The sequence below is a fragment of the Sparus aurata genome, chromosome 20 (genome assembly GCF_900880675.1).
Source record: "Sparus aurata chromosome 20, fSpaAur1.1, whole genome shotgun sequence".
NCBI classification, from domain to species: Eukaryota; Metazoa; Chordata; class Actinopteri; order Spariformes; family Sparidae; genus Sparus; species Sparus aurata.
In genome coordinates this window covers 10,027,006-10,043,241 of record NC_044206.1, presented here as the reverse complement: position 1 = coordinate 10,043,241, position 16,236 = coordinate 10,027,006, and the positions used below count along the sequence as shown (strand labels likewise).

Below are 16,236 nucleotides of genomic sequence, written 5' to 3'. Positions count from 1 at the left end.
AAATGGCATCAAAACTTAAAATAAATTGTGTTAAATGCATGTTATAAGTTGTTATACCCCTTTCGGGTAAGAAATAAAGGTTGTTCTGGAAAGCTTTATTTTGAGAGAAAGGTTATACAAAATAATTATAATTTAGAAAAGGATTTTTCTTTTATTGCAAAGTTTAAAGTTTTTTAAAAAGTCATAAAATACAATAGAAAAATCTGAATTATTTCAGTTCATTCTGTACATTAATAAAACACATTCTACTTCAGAGACAAAGATTCACTCTTTACAAACATATGGTTTGAATTCAGTCTACGGTGTTCTACATTAACACTATTTTCAGATGCTTTACTGCCTCTCATGTCTTCTGTTTGGTCTTCTGCACAGGAGCAGGGACGTCAGCAACATTATGCAGAAACGCATACAAAGACTTAGCATTGGTAACATTCCCGAGTATTTCTGCTAGCTTGTCCTGGCTCAGTTTGGCTAAATCTGCCAGGCTGTCTGCATTTTTTATAATAGCCCTATAGTTTTTCGTATTGACCCCGGGCATTTTCAAAAGGAAGTCATAAGGTCCAGGGTTATAGAGGTCTGCTGACTCAGCCACTGTGTCCGACTCAGCTGTGACTGCCTGAGCTGCTGCAGCATCGGGTTCAGAGCGACCATGCTTTAGATCCAGGAAGAGGTCAGCTGTGGCGTGTGGAGAGGGGCACCAGAGAATTCGAAGTCGAGGAAAATGCAAGGTGAGTAAAGTGAGTTTTGAGGAAATATCATTGGCTGATATCTCATGACGGAAATCTGATCGGGCCATTAAAGAAAACGGTTTCGCTGGGTCGAACTCGATGAGAAGCACTGGTTTCTTGTAGTAGCGGGTCATGGAGAGACACTGGGTATAGAGGCGACCGCTCTGCAACGAGCCAATCAGATCGCTGACGCTCTTGCGCTCGACGCATGTGTCTGGGGTCAGGATGTAGTCACCCACTTCTAGAGTGACGGGGTCGATGTCCAGGCCACGGCGGTGCAGCAGGGAGGGCAGCTCACTGCGGAACTCACGCATGTCCACGATGACTCGTGAGGGCTCTTTAGGCTGCTCCTGGCCTCCTGGTTATTGGACAGGAAATGAAAACGTGACATAAGATATTCATGAAAACTGTAATACTTTAAAGAAAATCAAAAAATAGAGAGCAAATCTAACACTTTAGAGAAAGGATTGGACATGCCTGCTTTGCGAGTGTTGGTGGTGGCATTGGCAGGCTCCAAATTTCTTGCAAGGTCCAAGTTGGTGTCTGCTCGACCCTCCCTCTCCTCTGGGATGACCATAGTAGCCTTTTCCCTGCAGAGAAACACACATACAAGCACTAATGAGTAACACAGCACACCTCCACAGATTTTCCAGAGGTGCTAGAGAAGAGAGCAATGAAGATAAAGTTCTGACCTGATCAGGTGCTCAAAAGCTCTCTTCTCCTTAGACAGCGCGGTCAAGTACTTCTGCTCTTCTGTCGAGCCTCCATAGATGAGGAAATACACCCTGAGAGGCTTTCCGGGCCGGCAAGCTTTGTAGATCTCCAGCTGGCGGACGAAACTGAGTTCAGCGTCGTACAGCACTACGAAACTGGGCTCGACCTCATGCAGCACCCGAGTCAAGCTGTGCGGGTCAGTGAGACCTTTCAGTGGGTGGATGACAGTCAGCGGCTCCTTTAGGACACCGTAGTAGGCATCTGATGACAAATCCAGCTTCAGCTGTTCTTCCTCCCCTTCGTCCTCCGTCAGTTCATCCTCATCTCCACTGCTGCCTATCGCCGCTGCTTTGTCCGTCTCCTCTTTCCCCATCATCTGGGTCAGAGTCAGAGATGGACGTTTTTTAGTTTTTGTGGGTTTTCCTTTTTGTTTCTGTGCGGGCTCCTTCCCCTTGGCTCCTTTTGCGGTCCACCCTTTGCCCTTTTTGTGAGAGTCGAGCTCAAAGGCAGCGGCTGCAGCAGAGTCCCGTTTACCAACTGTTCGGGCGTACAGTCGGTTTAGCAGCTGGTCAGAGCCGTGCCTGACATACTGCTGCAGCTGGGCACAAGTCCTGTCATCACTGGCACAGATCAGCACATGACCTACGGTTGACATGACATGACACCACAGTTAGACAGGTGTGTACATCCTGTTATAGTATTAACCTCCTTGGATGTTTTCCCCTTTTATTGCTTTTATAAATAGAACCATGGTCATACACGAAAAATGTTGAAAACAAAAACAGATTTTTACAAAGTAACATCAATTTATTAAACATAATGTAAAATATGTGATTGCATAAGTATTCACCCCCTTAAAAGTGATTGACCTAATTCAAGAGAGGATCAGCCAATTGGTGCTAGTAGTCTCAAAATTAATGAACTGGAGATCACCTGAGTCTATCCGTCATTTTGAGCTTTTTGAACAGTCTGTCCATTAGTTTAAGCTAACTTCGCAATCTTTGCAGAAGTACCCTTTGGTTTATAAGTATTCCTGACTTACAATCACTGGTCTTACAGGCACACCAAAATCACAAGTTAGAACGTCAAGCAGGAGAAACCTTATTTCATGTTCTGTACTCTACAAAAACAAGGAGGCTAGTTTGCCTTCACAGTATTCTCGGCAAGTACAGTATGCCTGTGTCGTGTGTATGATGGAGTCTACAAAGCAGTGCGAGGAACATGAACAAACCAGCCCATCCAGAGGATGACTGTGAAATGTCAGCTGTATTTAAACTGGTGTCTCTGCCGGTTCTATATTTAAATTGTAATTAAATTTGAAGATTCCATGTGCTTATATGCTTCTCCAGCATTAGTGCTATGAACTGGGCAAAAGCCTGCTAAATTTCAAGGTAATTTCTCAGAAAACAAAACCACCCTTCGGAAACTAAAAGCTGGTTTCCATGAAATTCTGGTAATATAGTACAACATATGCAAATCCACTGAATAGAGATGACACACACTGTTGAGATGACGGACCTTTATAACATTTTAACAGAACTGTGATCTGACCTGGTTCATGTTGAGAGCTCTTGTTATCCCTCTCAATCTCCTGCAGTACCTCAGTCAGAGCCTCCCACTTTGGGCTCTTCTCCAACACGAGTTCACGCTTCACCTCTGAAACACGCACACGGTGTTTAGTAATTCAAACATCAAAACATATACAAGCAGATAAACGTTGCTGATATTCGCTTTGAAGAACACGTTAATGGGTCGGTTACCTGAAGCAGAGGACGACTTCTGTTTCTCTGCCTCTGCTCCCACTTTGAGTTTCTTCTTGTTCTCAGGGATGTGATACACTCTGCTCCTGGCATTTACAAACATGGAGGTGCTGGAGTCCAGGAACAACCACCCTGATGGTTACAATAACACGCACACTTAATTAAACACAAAGGTGATTAATCACTAAAATTACAGTGCAATTTTACCCCAAGTACTTCCACGTAAGTAATCAGAGCAGTTTAGTGCCTCTAATTTACCTGAGTTGGATCCAAAGATCTTTTGGCTGGAGCGCAGTGATTCGAGCAGATTGAGGAAGGTCACGCAGTCGTACTGGGTGAGGTAGAGCAGGAGAACCCTCAGGACTTTCAGGTCCTGGACCAGGGCTTTGGTCTTTGCTCCAAGCTGGTGCCACAAGGGGTCTAGATAGTGACGGATGGTCTGGAAGGGAGTAAGGAAAAACACAACCTTAAACATTAAACTCAAATACAGGTTATTAACAATGCATCATTTGGACAACAACAGAGGGTAAGGAAGCTTTTTCTTTAAACAAAAACCAAGTTTGGAGCCTGTTTTTCCTTGTACCTTGTCAAACGAGTTTCCTAGTGTGTTCTCCAGGGAGAGGTCCTCGGCCTCCAGGCTGGGATTGTAGCGTTTGAGCTCCTTCAGGCAGGCGCTCATTATATCCAGGATGGAGCTCTGAATGGTCCTCATAGCTGGCGTCAATGAGACATGGAGCTCCACCACGTCCGGCTTGTGCCTGTCCAGTACTGTGTTTACCGATGCTTGAAACCTGTTGGGAAGAATACAGCCTGATCAATTAAACATGTCTAAATGTCGGCCATGAAAAATGTCTAATAAGTTCCATCATACCTAGGCCACAGGTAGAGCTTCTTGACGAAGAGGTTCCTCATCACACGCTCCACCTGGCAGAAGCCAGAGGAGAAGGAGGTGGCCTTGTCGGTGAAGGCTTTAATGAAGCCTGTCTTGTTCTTCTGCCTGAACAGACGAAGGATAAAAGCCTCCTGACAAGACTCAATGATTTTATGAGCACGATACACCAGGATGCCTGAGGGGGTGGTACAGAAGAAGTTGTTTGACTACACTGAGTGACCAGAAGAATAGAAAAACATGTAGAAAGTAATGCAATGCAAAATCCATCTTTTAAAACTACATCATTTAAATTTTCCTCAAATGTCTTGTTTTGTCCACAACTGAAGATATTCAGTTTACTGTCATAAAGGAGTAATGAAACCAGAAAATATTCTAATTTAAGAAGTAGGAATCAGAGAAATATAAAGTGATAATACTAAATAAATGACTTAATAGTCAACAACCAATTGAGTAATTGGTTCAGCTTAAACCTCTATAACTATACCTTTTTGTGGATTTATTTTATGGCACATTCACCTTCATATCTATCATTAAATGCTTATTTCAAAAGGGCATTTTATCATATCTTTAATTTTCTAACATGTAATATGGAGGCAGATTTGAATATAAAACCTCATGACTTTTAAACAAAACAATTCTACATTTCTTTCTGTTTCCCAGCTTACCCAATTTGAAATATTGGTCCATTCATTCCGTTAGTAATAAGTCAGTTTGTGAGTGACAGTGTGCTCTGACGTTCTGAGCCTTGTCTTTATTACAGGCGTCCTGACTTTTTAAATCCATGATTCTCTTTGACTTTACATTATCAAGTCACAATTTGATTCAGTTTTTTAATTTAAACTTTTCAGCTCTGACGCTGATCGTCTACTGAGCCTTCCTTTGTAAAGATCAACAGATCATTGGTTCTGTGTACTGACAGCTCCCACTGATATTTCTAAATATCTTCTTTAAAGAGATAGCTGACATGGTGTGTGTATATAACCCTTACTCACTTACCCCATTTCACTTTAACTTGCCATTTACTGCACAGAACATCTTAAACTGTCCAGTATAGATACTTTACTCTTCATATAACAATTGTAGTTACCTCCCATCTTTATTTGATGTTTATGTAAATTTATCTTTATTTATCCGATTTTAATGTTGCAAATACAGTGATACGACGAATATTTCTCACAAAGTAACTCAGACTCCGAACTTTTTGTGATAAATAAGATACAATATGTAAACCATAGTACTGCCGTCTGACCTGATATGAGATGAGCCGGGATGCGGTCAGTGAGGAAGTCGACCACCAAGATTCTGCTGGTGACAAAAAGCACTCCTCCCTCAGTGTACACATTATAGCGCTCGGTGCTCTGGACGTCGCTGGTCACCGTCCTGGGCAGGTGGGTTACACCCTCCATTCGCAGCTGCTCTGTGAAATACTCCTGAGAAGGGAGGACAAGACAGACAGCATTTTGTTAAACCTGCTTCAGTATTGGACATGAGAGGGTAGCTCATATTAGATGTATTGTGAGATATGATGCTATACAGACTCTTTTGGTTACAAACTATTTGACATGTAATTGCAGAAACAAGGAATTAATAGCATTAAATACGGCCCCTTTATGTTAAGTGTCCCAGTAGGTCATGACAGTGAGTGGGCAAGTACAGGACCTGGCTCATCTAAATGGAATGCAGCCATCATTAAAGGTGCACTTTGTAGTTTTCGGGAAAAAATTGTAATCAAAAGAGAAAGATCTTCTGACTGATTTTTTGAATGCCTTAACAAACTAAATAAACAAACTCGGTTTGTTTTCATGACTGAATAAACAAACCGAGGACAACATAGTTTCATACTGTTTTGCTTTGTTTACATGTGGCGGACCCTGCCACCTTTCTAACTTCAAACAGTGTTCTGGGTGTTAAGTTTGTTGCTCTCAATGAACACACCAGCATAGGTTTCATGCAGCTTTACTGACCAACTTCAGGTAGACAACTTGAACAGCGACGCCACTAACGCGTGACTGCTTATATGGCATTGTGGGTAATGCAGTTCACCCACTACTATCAACACACTGGGGACCTTCTTGACCTCTGACAACAGCTTATTTACATTATGAATTACTACCTCATTCATAATGTAAATGTTAAAATGCTGAGTTTGAGTTTTTTCTCCAAATCTACATAGTGCTCCTTTAATGCTGTTGAGTGCACCTGTGCTTTTCCTGCCTTGAAAAGTCAAAATGTCTGTGAAAAGAGAGTACTGTTTACGCTGTTGGAAGACTAATACGGTGGTAGTTATCTATTATTTTCAAACAGACACAGTATTTGAATGTCTGACAACTAATTTCAGATTTTATCTTCACATTTTGAGTCACGCTTGATCTGGTTTTATCAATAAGTAGCCAAAACACCCCCACTAGCCTTAGAATACTAGCTAATTAACTTCGGGCAAGCTGAAGCGTCCACAGGAAACCTGTGAAGCAGCGTTAACCTTCGTGCTCCTCACCTGTTCAGCTGTGGTCGTGTTGAGCAGAAGGACCAAGCTCCCCTCCTCCGAGTACACCCGCATGAACTGCAGCAGGATGCGGTCGAGCCCCATCCCCTCCGCCACCACCAGCAGCCCGTCACAGCCGAAGAGACCGAGAAACATCTCGGTCTCGAACTCCAGCAGCGGGCCCGCCATGTTGGAGCCACGGAGACGCGGAAAACTCAAAGTTTCTGTCACTCCGAGAGACAGAGGTTAGCTAAAAGAGACATATATCATTGTGTGACAGCCCGTTGTGTGCTGCTCACGGTGTTATTCAATGTTTTGAATCTGCACGTCCGGTCACGTGACACTAAAAACAAACGAAGACGTGACTGAGAGTGACGTTCGATATCAAGGGCGCCACCTAGTGACCTGGAGCACGGTAACAGGTAATCAGAATCAGAATCCTTTTATTGTCATCGTACAAGTGTACAACGAATTTCTTGCAGCATCCGAGTATTATTACACACAACATAAATAGCGTAGAAAGTACAAGGCAAGTAGTGCAAATGTAAGTATAAAAAAATAAATATGTAGTGGTGCAGGTTGTATGGAAATGTGAGGGTATAGAATAAATACAGTATAGTCTTTACAATAATTGCATATTGTCCTTGGGTGGTGTTGGTGTGGTAAACTGTTGATCCTGTTCATTCTTCTGCATGAACTGTTAAGTTGAAGCAGATGGGTTTTTAATCTGTTCCTCGTTAGGTTTCTATGTAAATATCTCCTTTTCACATTCTCACAACAATTTAGGCTCATGGCAGGTTGAAAGTTAGAGTTTTCCTAAAATCATGAAATCCTTTTTATTTGCTTTGGTTTTAAAAGAGACATGTTGCACTTTTTCTGTTTCCTTTCTTTTAGTCTTTTATGTTCATGTGCATGTAAAAAGTCTTGAAAGGGTAAAAAGCCCAAAGTCTGCGCTAACGGGAGTTCCTTTCTTCCACTGAAAATGCTGCTCCTGAAAAGCCTCCTCAGTAGTTCCGCCTGGAAGCTGAAAACGTGACAGACGCGACCACAGACACTGTGAGGGGTTCTGCTCAGGCGTGTGTGGGCTGACCAATCAGAGCAAGCTGGGTATTCGGGATGCGGAGCCTCTGAGAATTCAGCATGTGTCTCATTTCTGTTTTAGAGAATTTCTACCCGACAAGACAATCTTTCAGAAAACAATAAGACTGTCACGTTTTGGCACCAAACATTACATTTAAAGTTTTTAATATCATATCATTATATTAATTTTGAGCTTTCACAAAGCTGTATTGTTGATGCGTCAGGGTAATGATATCAGTATCAGACCTCCTAAAAGCTCCAGTCAAACATTAAGCCACTTTCAGTTAACTGCAGCAATGAGTGGTGCACAATCATACAATAAAACGGGCGCATAAATGAAGGGTATGGCACCGATAGCCGTGTTAGTGACAGTATTAACATGTTTTCGGGTGGATTATTTCTCTATTGCACCGACAGGAACAAAGCTGTAATATGCTTGCATAACAAAGCCTGCCAGCTGGGCTTTGTGAAACTCTGTTGTGTCAGCCTACATTTCTCAGCCGTAAGAGACGAGGCTGAGGGGACCAGAATAGGTCTGAGCTCATGAATGACAGCAGAGGTCCAGGACGATGCTGAGCCCAACACCATCCCCAACCCAAACACACCACACACACACACACACACACACACACACACACACACACACACACACACACACACACACACAAACACACACACACACACACAAACACACACACAGAGGTTTTGTTACAGAGAGACATCGACATGACTCATCATAGTTTTGAGACTCCGGGCTTGAATTTATCCACTTTGATATTTACATCTGTCACTCATCCTCTGTGTGGAGCCACATTACATAAAAACAACACATGGACCTTTGAGTTCGCCTCATTATCATGTATTATCTGGACAATAGTGTGTGTTTTTTAATTCTTTTCACTCCGTCCTATTCTGCAAAGTTAGTTCAAGTTACCCTTCAATTGACACAGGAAACTCTGAGTGTGTGTGTGTGTGTGTGTGTGTGTGTGTGTGTGTGTGTGTGTGTGTGTGTGTGTGTGTGTGTGTGTGTGCTAACATCACCAATCGAATCTGTTCGGAGAACTTATTTCTTTTAATATCTTGATTTTGAACAAATGAGGGGTGAAGGACTGTTGCAGAAATTAAGAAAGTATATTAATTAGAAGTCATATTTCAGCGACTCTTCCATCAATAATGAACTTCATTAATACTGTCAACAGTTGAGGGAAGAGTAATATGGAAAATCTTAAATAGCAGAATGTAATCACTGTATGGTCAAAGTCGTTGGCCGACTTGAAATTATGCTACTTCACACTTCTGCTCCATGATGTATGAGAGGGAAATGTTGAACTTTTTACCCCACTACATTTATTCGACCCATGTAGTTACAAGTTACTAAGCAGATTTTATTTTATTTTTTTACATAAAAAACACACGATAGGCTTATTAAACACGCAGTGACTTGTGGCCCCTTCTAAAAAAGTAGTAAGGGCCCCTAATCAACATCTGTGTGTTCTACCAAACAGAAACGTTCCATTTAAACTCCCAGCTTTTTAAAAAAACAAAGCAATAATAGAGGGGGGTAAAAATGAATGCACGTTGATGTGGCAGAACTTTTTTTTTACTTGAGGAGATCTATCTTTGGAGAGGCCCAACCCCAAGGCAAGGACCACCGAGCTAAATTGCCGAACTATACCAATATAAAAGTATTTACACTAGCTCCATGGACCACCTTGGTTGGCTTGCTTGTGTGTCTAATATATCATGATGGGGTCCCAGAAACACTTTTTGACATATGTCTGTCTGCGGACCGACTTGCGTGAGCGCAGTCGCATCACAACTGTGTAAGACGCAGATCAAAGATACGTGTGGCGCGAGCAAGGGGGCGAAATTATGGGGGTGGCTCCCTCGCATTTCACACGCCTGGCCTGCATTTTGTTTTGATTCATCCATGAAACTTTACCGGTGTGTCGCTGAGTCCAAAATGAAGGCCTCATTCAAAGCTTGGGTGTTATCCAACCCATAAGTACTGAGTATTCATGTAATCACGGTGTAATCACTACTGATTATCGTGGGTCAGAACATTTTAGTGTAGCTGATAATGCCTCCTGCTAATTTACTTAAACAGGATTTCTAGATCACTTTTACTTGTAATGGAGTACTTTTACAATGTTGACTGGTTTATTTAAAGCTGCTACAAGGAACTTTTGTTGATTCTGGCGCCCCCTGTGGACAAAAGCTGTATGAGTGCCACCACCTCAGACATATGTCTTAACCTCTTGATCTGGCTAGCGCATGTATTTGTTTTAAAAACAAATGAAAGAAAGACACGTTCTTTTTTTTTCAAGCCATTACTTATCACTATCTTAACTTCAACACTTTAACATTAACTTTAACTTTAACACAACTGTTTGAAGGAACCACGGCGATGAGTTAATGCGTCTGTTTTGTGGCAATGGTCGTGGAATGAAATCTCCACCAGTCTTGTTGACGTTTCAATTTTGGGTGTCCACAAACTTTGTCCATACAATCTCACAGTTACATTTCTCGCAAACTGCAGGCGTGCTGGTTTAGGCGATGTACTGTACAGTGGCAGAGAGAGATATTCTTCAGCCAGCATCAAAGGTGACCCTGAAGGTAGCAGGAGACACAACGTCGGGCTCATGCTGCCTCGCCTTAGCGCTGTAGTGCCCCTGGGGAGGTTTATAGGTGCCTTGAACAGAAACTGACAACTTGATAGAAGCGAGGACAAAGCTGGAGAAAGCCCATGAAAGGAAAAATGAGATTTTACCTCAGGGGTTGGGTGAGCTCTTTGCAGTGAAGAGAGGAGAATTCTAGTGTTACCTTGAAATGCATTCGTACTCAGTTTTACGATTGATTTAACTGTCATTCATTAACTAAAAACAGTTTCTCCGTCTAGAAAGGCTCATTTGATCTTTTTAAAGAAATGAAAAGCAACATAAAAGGAACTGTCACAGCATCTCACCGGCGATGTTTTGTCAAAAAAGGTCCCTTGATCACTTAAAAACAATCCAATTTTACATCTGAAGTGACATCAAGTGTGTCACAGCTAGACAGCAAATGGCAGACTATACAAAGAAAATTAAAAATGTTTCACAATTGAGTTGCACAGACACAGAAATGACTCCTGGAGGATTAAAGCGATGCATTGTCACTAACGGGCCTATAGAGAGCAGTGGAGTGCTGCGTTCTCACACATGTTCCCGCAGACGAGTCCACCTCAGGGGTGACCAGTGCGTGAGAAGTCCACCCAGCCTCTTCTGGGAGACAATCAGCAGCTTAATGTCAGGATGAAAACATGATGCAGTTCAGATGGAGTGGTAACACGACACCATTAGGGCTGACAAGAGCAAGAAAGAGATATAGAGAGAAAGCAGCATAGTTGACTCTGCTATTATTATAGCTTTATGGTACATGAAATTGAGTCAAACGATGCATAAATGTGCTTGGGAGGAAGCAGCGTGTTTCCACGGAGGAAGCACTGGCACATGTGAGGGATTCATCCGCTCCTCTTTGCACCGAGCGCGATGAGTAAAAGTGTACATTTGGCAGCCAGTGTGCATCCTGATATCATGGATGGTGTGGCACATTGTAAATGAGAGGAGAACAGCTTGAAATTGATGGCAGGCTGGAAGGATAAAATAAGACAAGAGATATTTAACACTGCATGCCTGACTGCAGTGTAGGAGGGGAAGAGAGAGAGAGAGAGAGAGAGAGAGAGAGAGAGAGAGAGAGAGAGAAACAGAAGCTAAAGGCCTGAAACATCCCTCCAGCCCTCATTAGCAGAAGAGTGAGGAAGCAGGGTTTTGCTGTAAATGGAGGACTTAGCCAGAGAGCCGACCAGGCTCTGAGGGCCAAACTCAGCGCCTCTGGAGGTTAACACACACTTTAAAGGAATAGCTTGGCATTTTAGGAAGTGCGCTTATTAGACTTCTTGTTGAGAGTTAGATTAGATGATCAAGGCCGCTCTCATGTTAGTACACTAAATATGAACCTAGAGCCAGCAGGCGGTTAGCTTAGCACAAAGACAGGAAACAGGAGGAAACAGCCACCCTGGCTCTGTTCTATACCGGCATCTCTACAGTTCATTAAAGGTGCATGTCAGAATTAGCCCCTCTTGAATTCATATCTGGAACAAACAGGGGGCATCTTGTCACAACTGTAACTGCAAAGTGATGCAAACTGTCCCTGCCATGAGCTAGTTAGCTCAGTTAGCTGTGCAGCTAGCAGTCCGCGCTGGCAGCTCAGAGCACCGGGAAAGTGTCCGTGTTTACACCACTAGCACAGGAGCTTTGGACCTGGATGTGCCAGGGATAGCTGGTTAGCGTGTTAGCTTCAATACAATACACAGATTTCATAACATCAGAACTGTTATTCATATTCTGTTGATAAAATTGCTTTTTGATCATTTCTTTTTAGTTTTTATGTTGGGTTGCGTGCCAAACTATTTAGCCCACTGCTGAGGCAGTTAGCTTGGTCAATATTTCTTCTTAAACATCTTATACTTCAGTTCTTATGGATTAAAGGCGCAATATGTAAGTTAGTTTTGACATCTTTGTACTGTGTTGAAGAGATGTCTGTTGACATTAGCATGCTAACCAGCTAGCCCCTAGTCAGTTTGTGTCATTACGTCTGACAATTTGTTTCAGACCTGGGATTTGTGTTTACAACAGTAAACATAAAATCCCGCTTGAGTGTCTGAAATGACATATTTTGCTACTGCTACCAGCATTAGCATTGTCGCTAAGCTGGCCCAATTTCGTAATTCTGGAGGGGAAAATTGTGCGAACCAATATGCAGCACAAGACCCTATCTGCTGTGATGTGAATATATGTATATGCTTCTGTAGGATGTCGAATGTGACATTGACTCAAAATAAGTGCCAATGTTCATCCAAGTGAGGGCACAGGTCAAATACTGCAACATATGTATTATTGAAGCATACATAATCATTTCTGGACAACAGTGGAGAACAAAAGCACAGAGTAATTGAATAATTAATTAATTAATGATTTATTGTTTGTGTTGGTTTTTTTATGAAATTCGTTGACCAATCTAAAAGCAGTATACTTCTCATAACAGATCAGTGTGAGAAGCTAAGATCAAAGCAGAGCTGTGGAGTTCTAGAACTTTATATGTCAAAATGTGAAGTATGTCACCATAGAATGAAGATTATAACACAACACAGATCAAAGACACACATTAGGGGACCTGCAGCTTTCCACAGGAGACAAACCATTTTTCAGACATCTGCAACACATTACAATCGATGAAAGTGTAGTTCTTGAAAATTATATTTAGTCTTGTAAACTGCGGCACCAGAAAAAGAAGAGAAGAGATAACTTGATTGCTTTGGCTTATCTATTTAGTAAAATGTCTGACCATGGAGATGGAAAGCACAACGGTGAAAATCGTAAGTACTTAGCTCTTCATTTTTGAGTTACAGGACACTGATTTACAGTTTTTATCATTGCTAATGGTAACATAATTATGTAACTTATCTTACAGGCCCACCAATCGAATCGATTCTCAGAGTGGATGAGGAAGCAGCCGGTGACCGCCCAGATAGTTTTGTTCACTTGCTGACCCTTGTCATTGATAGAAATGGTATTGACGGCGTTGCGTGGATATTATGGCTGTTTGGAGTTCTTCCCAACATTGATGAAAACCATGACAACAACGAAAACCATGACAACAATGAAAACCATGACAACATCGAAAACCATTACAACGTGGATGACCTCGACAATGACAATGTGAATGACAATGTTGACTTTGACAACATTGACAATCACGATGTTGATAACGATGACGGCAATAATGAAAATGCAGCAGATGCTGATGCTGTTGCCAGTGCTGAGGTTGCTGCTGGAGTTGGTCAGGATGTAGAAGAGCATGACCTCTTGCCCAGACGATCACTGAAGAGGTCCAGAGAGGAGGATGAAGCGGACGATGAAGAGAGAAGTAGGAAAAGATTCAGATGGTGCGACGACGATGACTGCTCATCAGACATCGACGCTGGCAGCATTTGCAGTGACCATAACAACACTGACGAGAATACTGGAAATACGGCAGTTGAACATGCAGGTGCTAGCGCTGAGTGTGCCGAAGAAGACCCTCTGCCTGGTCCATCCACGAAATGGCCAAGAGAGCATGACCAAGAAGAAAATAAGTATAGCAGCAGCAAAACATTAAGACAATGTCATGAGTTTACCGACAGCGACTCTGATACGGATACGGACACAACTGGACACAATCTTGCTCGGAGTAGTTGTGATGTTGATCTGTCTGAAGATGAGGGTGCTGTGGAAGATACTGACGAGGAAGATAGCCAGCAGGTGGAGGAGGAAGACCCACAGCCCAGTTGCTCTGGAAAGAGGTCTAGGAAAAGGGATGACAGAAAGGGAGGGAGAGGCAGCAAAAGATGGAGACGTTAAAATGAGACACAATCAGCGAAGCCTTATTAAGAAGATCTTTGGTAGGTTAGTGCTGTTTGCCCACAGCAAGAAGGACTGGGCAGAGCCTTTCTGTGCAAAGTTTGCATGTTCTCCCCATTCCGTCGTGGGTTCTCTCCGGGTGCTCCGGCTTCCTCCCACAATCGGAGACATTGCGTGGTAAATCTAAAAAGTCTATTTCTTGAAAATTATATTTAATTTCATATACCACCTCAAGGGCAGCACAGCGGCAAAGTGGCTAGGTCTGTTGCCCCACAGCAAGAAGGACCAGGCAGAGCCTTTCTGTGCAAAGTTTGCATGTTCTCCCCAATCCAACGTGGGTTCTCTCCGGGTGCTCCGGCTTCTTCCCATAATCGGAGACGTTGTCTGTTAAATCTAAAAAGTGTATTAAAAAAAAAAAAATCATATTTAGTCTCGTATACTACTACACAGGCAGCGCGGTGGCGCAGTGGTTAGTGTTGTTGCCCCACAGCAAGAGGGACCGGGCAGGGCCTTTCTGTGCGACGTTTGCATGTTCTCCCGTGCCTCTGTGGTGTTCTCTCCAGGTGACCCGGCTTCCTCCCACAATCCAAAGACGAATAATCGGTTACTCTAAATTGTCTGTAGGTGCACTTCGCTGGTGCTGCGAGCTCTCAGTTTGGGGAGATTCAGCTAAAACCACCGCTAGCTGAACCCTTAACTTTAGCTTACTAGCTAAAAGCAGCTACAGTTAGTATCAGATAGCGGTTACACTAGTGCACGCTGCCCTTTTGTTTGGAGTATGAAATCAACAGGTGGCCAATCAGCACCTTTTAACAAATAGGATACTGTCAAATCATATTAATAGGTGAGCTTTAGATGTGCAGGCATGTGGATTTTGTTACTTGAAGACAGAGCCAGGCTAGCTATTTCCCCCTTTCAGCCTAAGCAACATGCTGCTGCCTGCTAGCTTTACAAATAACTGCGCAGCCATCAAAGTGACATCAATATTCCTATCTAACTCTCACCAAGAAAATGATTAAGTGTATAAGCCAAAATACTAAACCATAGATCAATGTGTTGGCTGATGTGTGTCTTGTGCAGAAAACAGAATAAAACTGAATTCAGTGAGAGTACACTTAGTCCCATTGATGGATTAAATGAGCCTGTGCAAATGTGGAGGTTATTATCTACACAAGCCGGGATCAGTAGTTCGAAACTGGGGAAAAAAACAGATCATGAGAATTGTTATTTGGTTTGGTAAATAAACCCCGGTTGCATTATTTTCTAGTTTCTGATTAAAAATCAACTCGCAATCTGGCAATCTGAAACACATGAAATTGAAACTAGTGAATTCACTTCTTCAATTTAGCCTTTAATTAGCCCTTGATATCAATGATTGGCTTCTTCAGTGGGTCGGTGTCAGTCACAGTGAGTTCCTATAGTATTAGATTTTACATTGTACTGCAGACCAGAAACAATCTGTTTATTCCCATCAACATCGCATTTCTCTAAAAAAAAAATTCCCCTATAAGCTGCAAGCTGTGTCACTCTCTACACTGTATGGCTTCCTCCTTCTCCTCTTCCTCCTCCTCTTTCTCCTCCTCCTCTCTTTCAATCAGGCTCCCCTCTGATGGACCATGGGCCCCTGGGACCATCTACCGTTTCCGTGCTCCTGCTGCCTTGAAATACTGAACGCTCTGGATCGTCACACCCTGGGCTCCGCTGGATCAATGCTCTCCTCTGTTTCACTTTCTCCTCATATCTATATTTCTGTAAATCTTGATCCCTCTCTCTGTCTATTACTAATTATCTTGTGTGGCCTGCCCTCTTCCAGGTCACCATGGTGGACAGGAGGTCCTGTGGCTCGGGCACCACTTGGTGATGCCTCGTCCTGCTCAGTCATCTCCTGGATCCACTCACTTTACATATAATTTGTATCAGACTCTCTGTTTATGTAACTTGTTAACTGTGATTTAAAAATGTGATCTATTGCATGTCTGTCTGTCCTGGAAGAGGGATCCTTCCTCTGTGGCTCTTCCTGAGGTTTCTTCTATCGTTTTTTTTTTTACCCTGGGGTAAAATTGAGGGAATTGAGGCAATGTGATTGCGATTTTGGGCTATATAAATAAAATTAATTTGATTTGAATCCTGTTTGTTGTCGGCA

General features: G+C 42.6%; 2 protein-coding genes across 3 annotated transcripts; one reads left to right on the top strand and one right to left on the bottom strand.

Moving 5' to 3' along the window:
* Positions 1 to 125: 125 nt before the first annotated feature.
* Positions 126 to 6,912, bottom strand: ercc4 (excision repair cross-complementation group 4). The gene is made up of 10 exons (XM_030399344.1): positions 6,589 to 6,912; positions 5,344 to 5,524; positions 4,074 to 4,269; positions 3,786 to 3,993; positions 3,461 to 3,641; positions 3,203 to 3,334; positions 2,994 to 3,098; positions 1,421 to 2,084; positions 1,206 to 1,318; positions 126 to 1,086 (listed from the first exon to the last, which is right to left on the bottom strand). The coding sequence occupies exons 1-10, from the start codon at positions 6,763 to 6,765 to the stop codon at positions 344 to 346; spliced, it is 2,700 nt and encodes an 899-aa protein (XP_030255204.1). The 5' UTR covers positions 6,766 to 6,912; the 3' UTR covers positions 126 to 343.
* Positions 6,913 to 12,834: 5,922 nt separating this feature from the next.
* On the top strand, positions 12,835 to 15,828 carry LOC115570821 (putative surface protein SACOL0050). Of its 2 annotated transcripts, XR_003981820.1 has the most exons (3): positions 12,835 to 13,069; positions 13,165 to 14,270; positions 15,692 to 15,828. XR_003981820.1 is itself a non-coding variant. In XM_030399579.1 (2 exons), exons 1-2 carry the CDS (start codon positions 13,030 to 13,032, stop codon positions 14,091 to 14,093), a joined length of 969 nt encoding a protein of 322 aa, XP_030255439.1. In that variant the 5' UTR covers positions 12,835 to 13,029; the 3' UTR covers positions 14,094 to 15,205. The 2 variants fall into 2 exon arrangements, 1 of the variants encoding a protein (XP_030255439.1); XM_030399579.1 differs by lacking the exon at positions 15,692 to 15,828 and having other exon boundaries at positions 13,165 to 15,205.
* Positions 15,829 to 16,236: the final 408 nt, after the last annotated feature.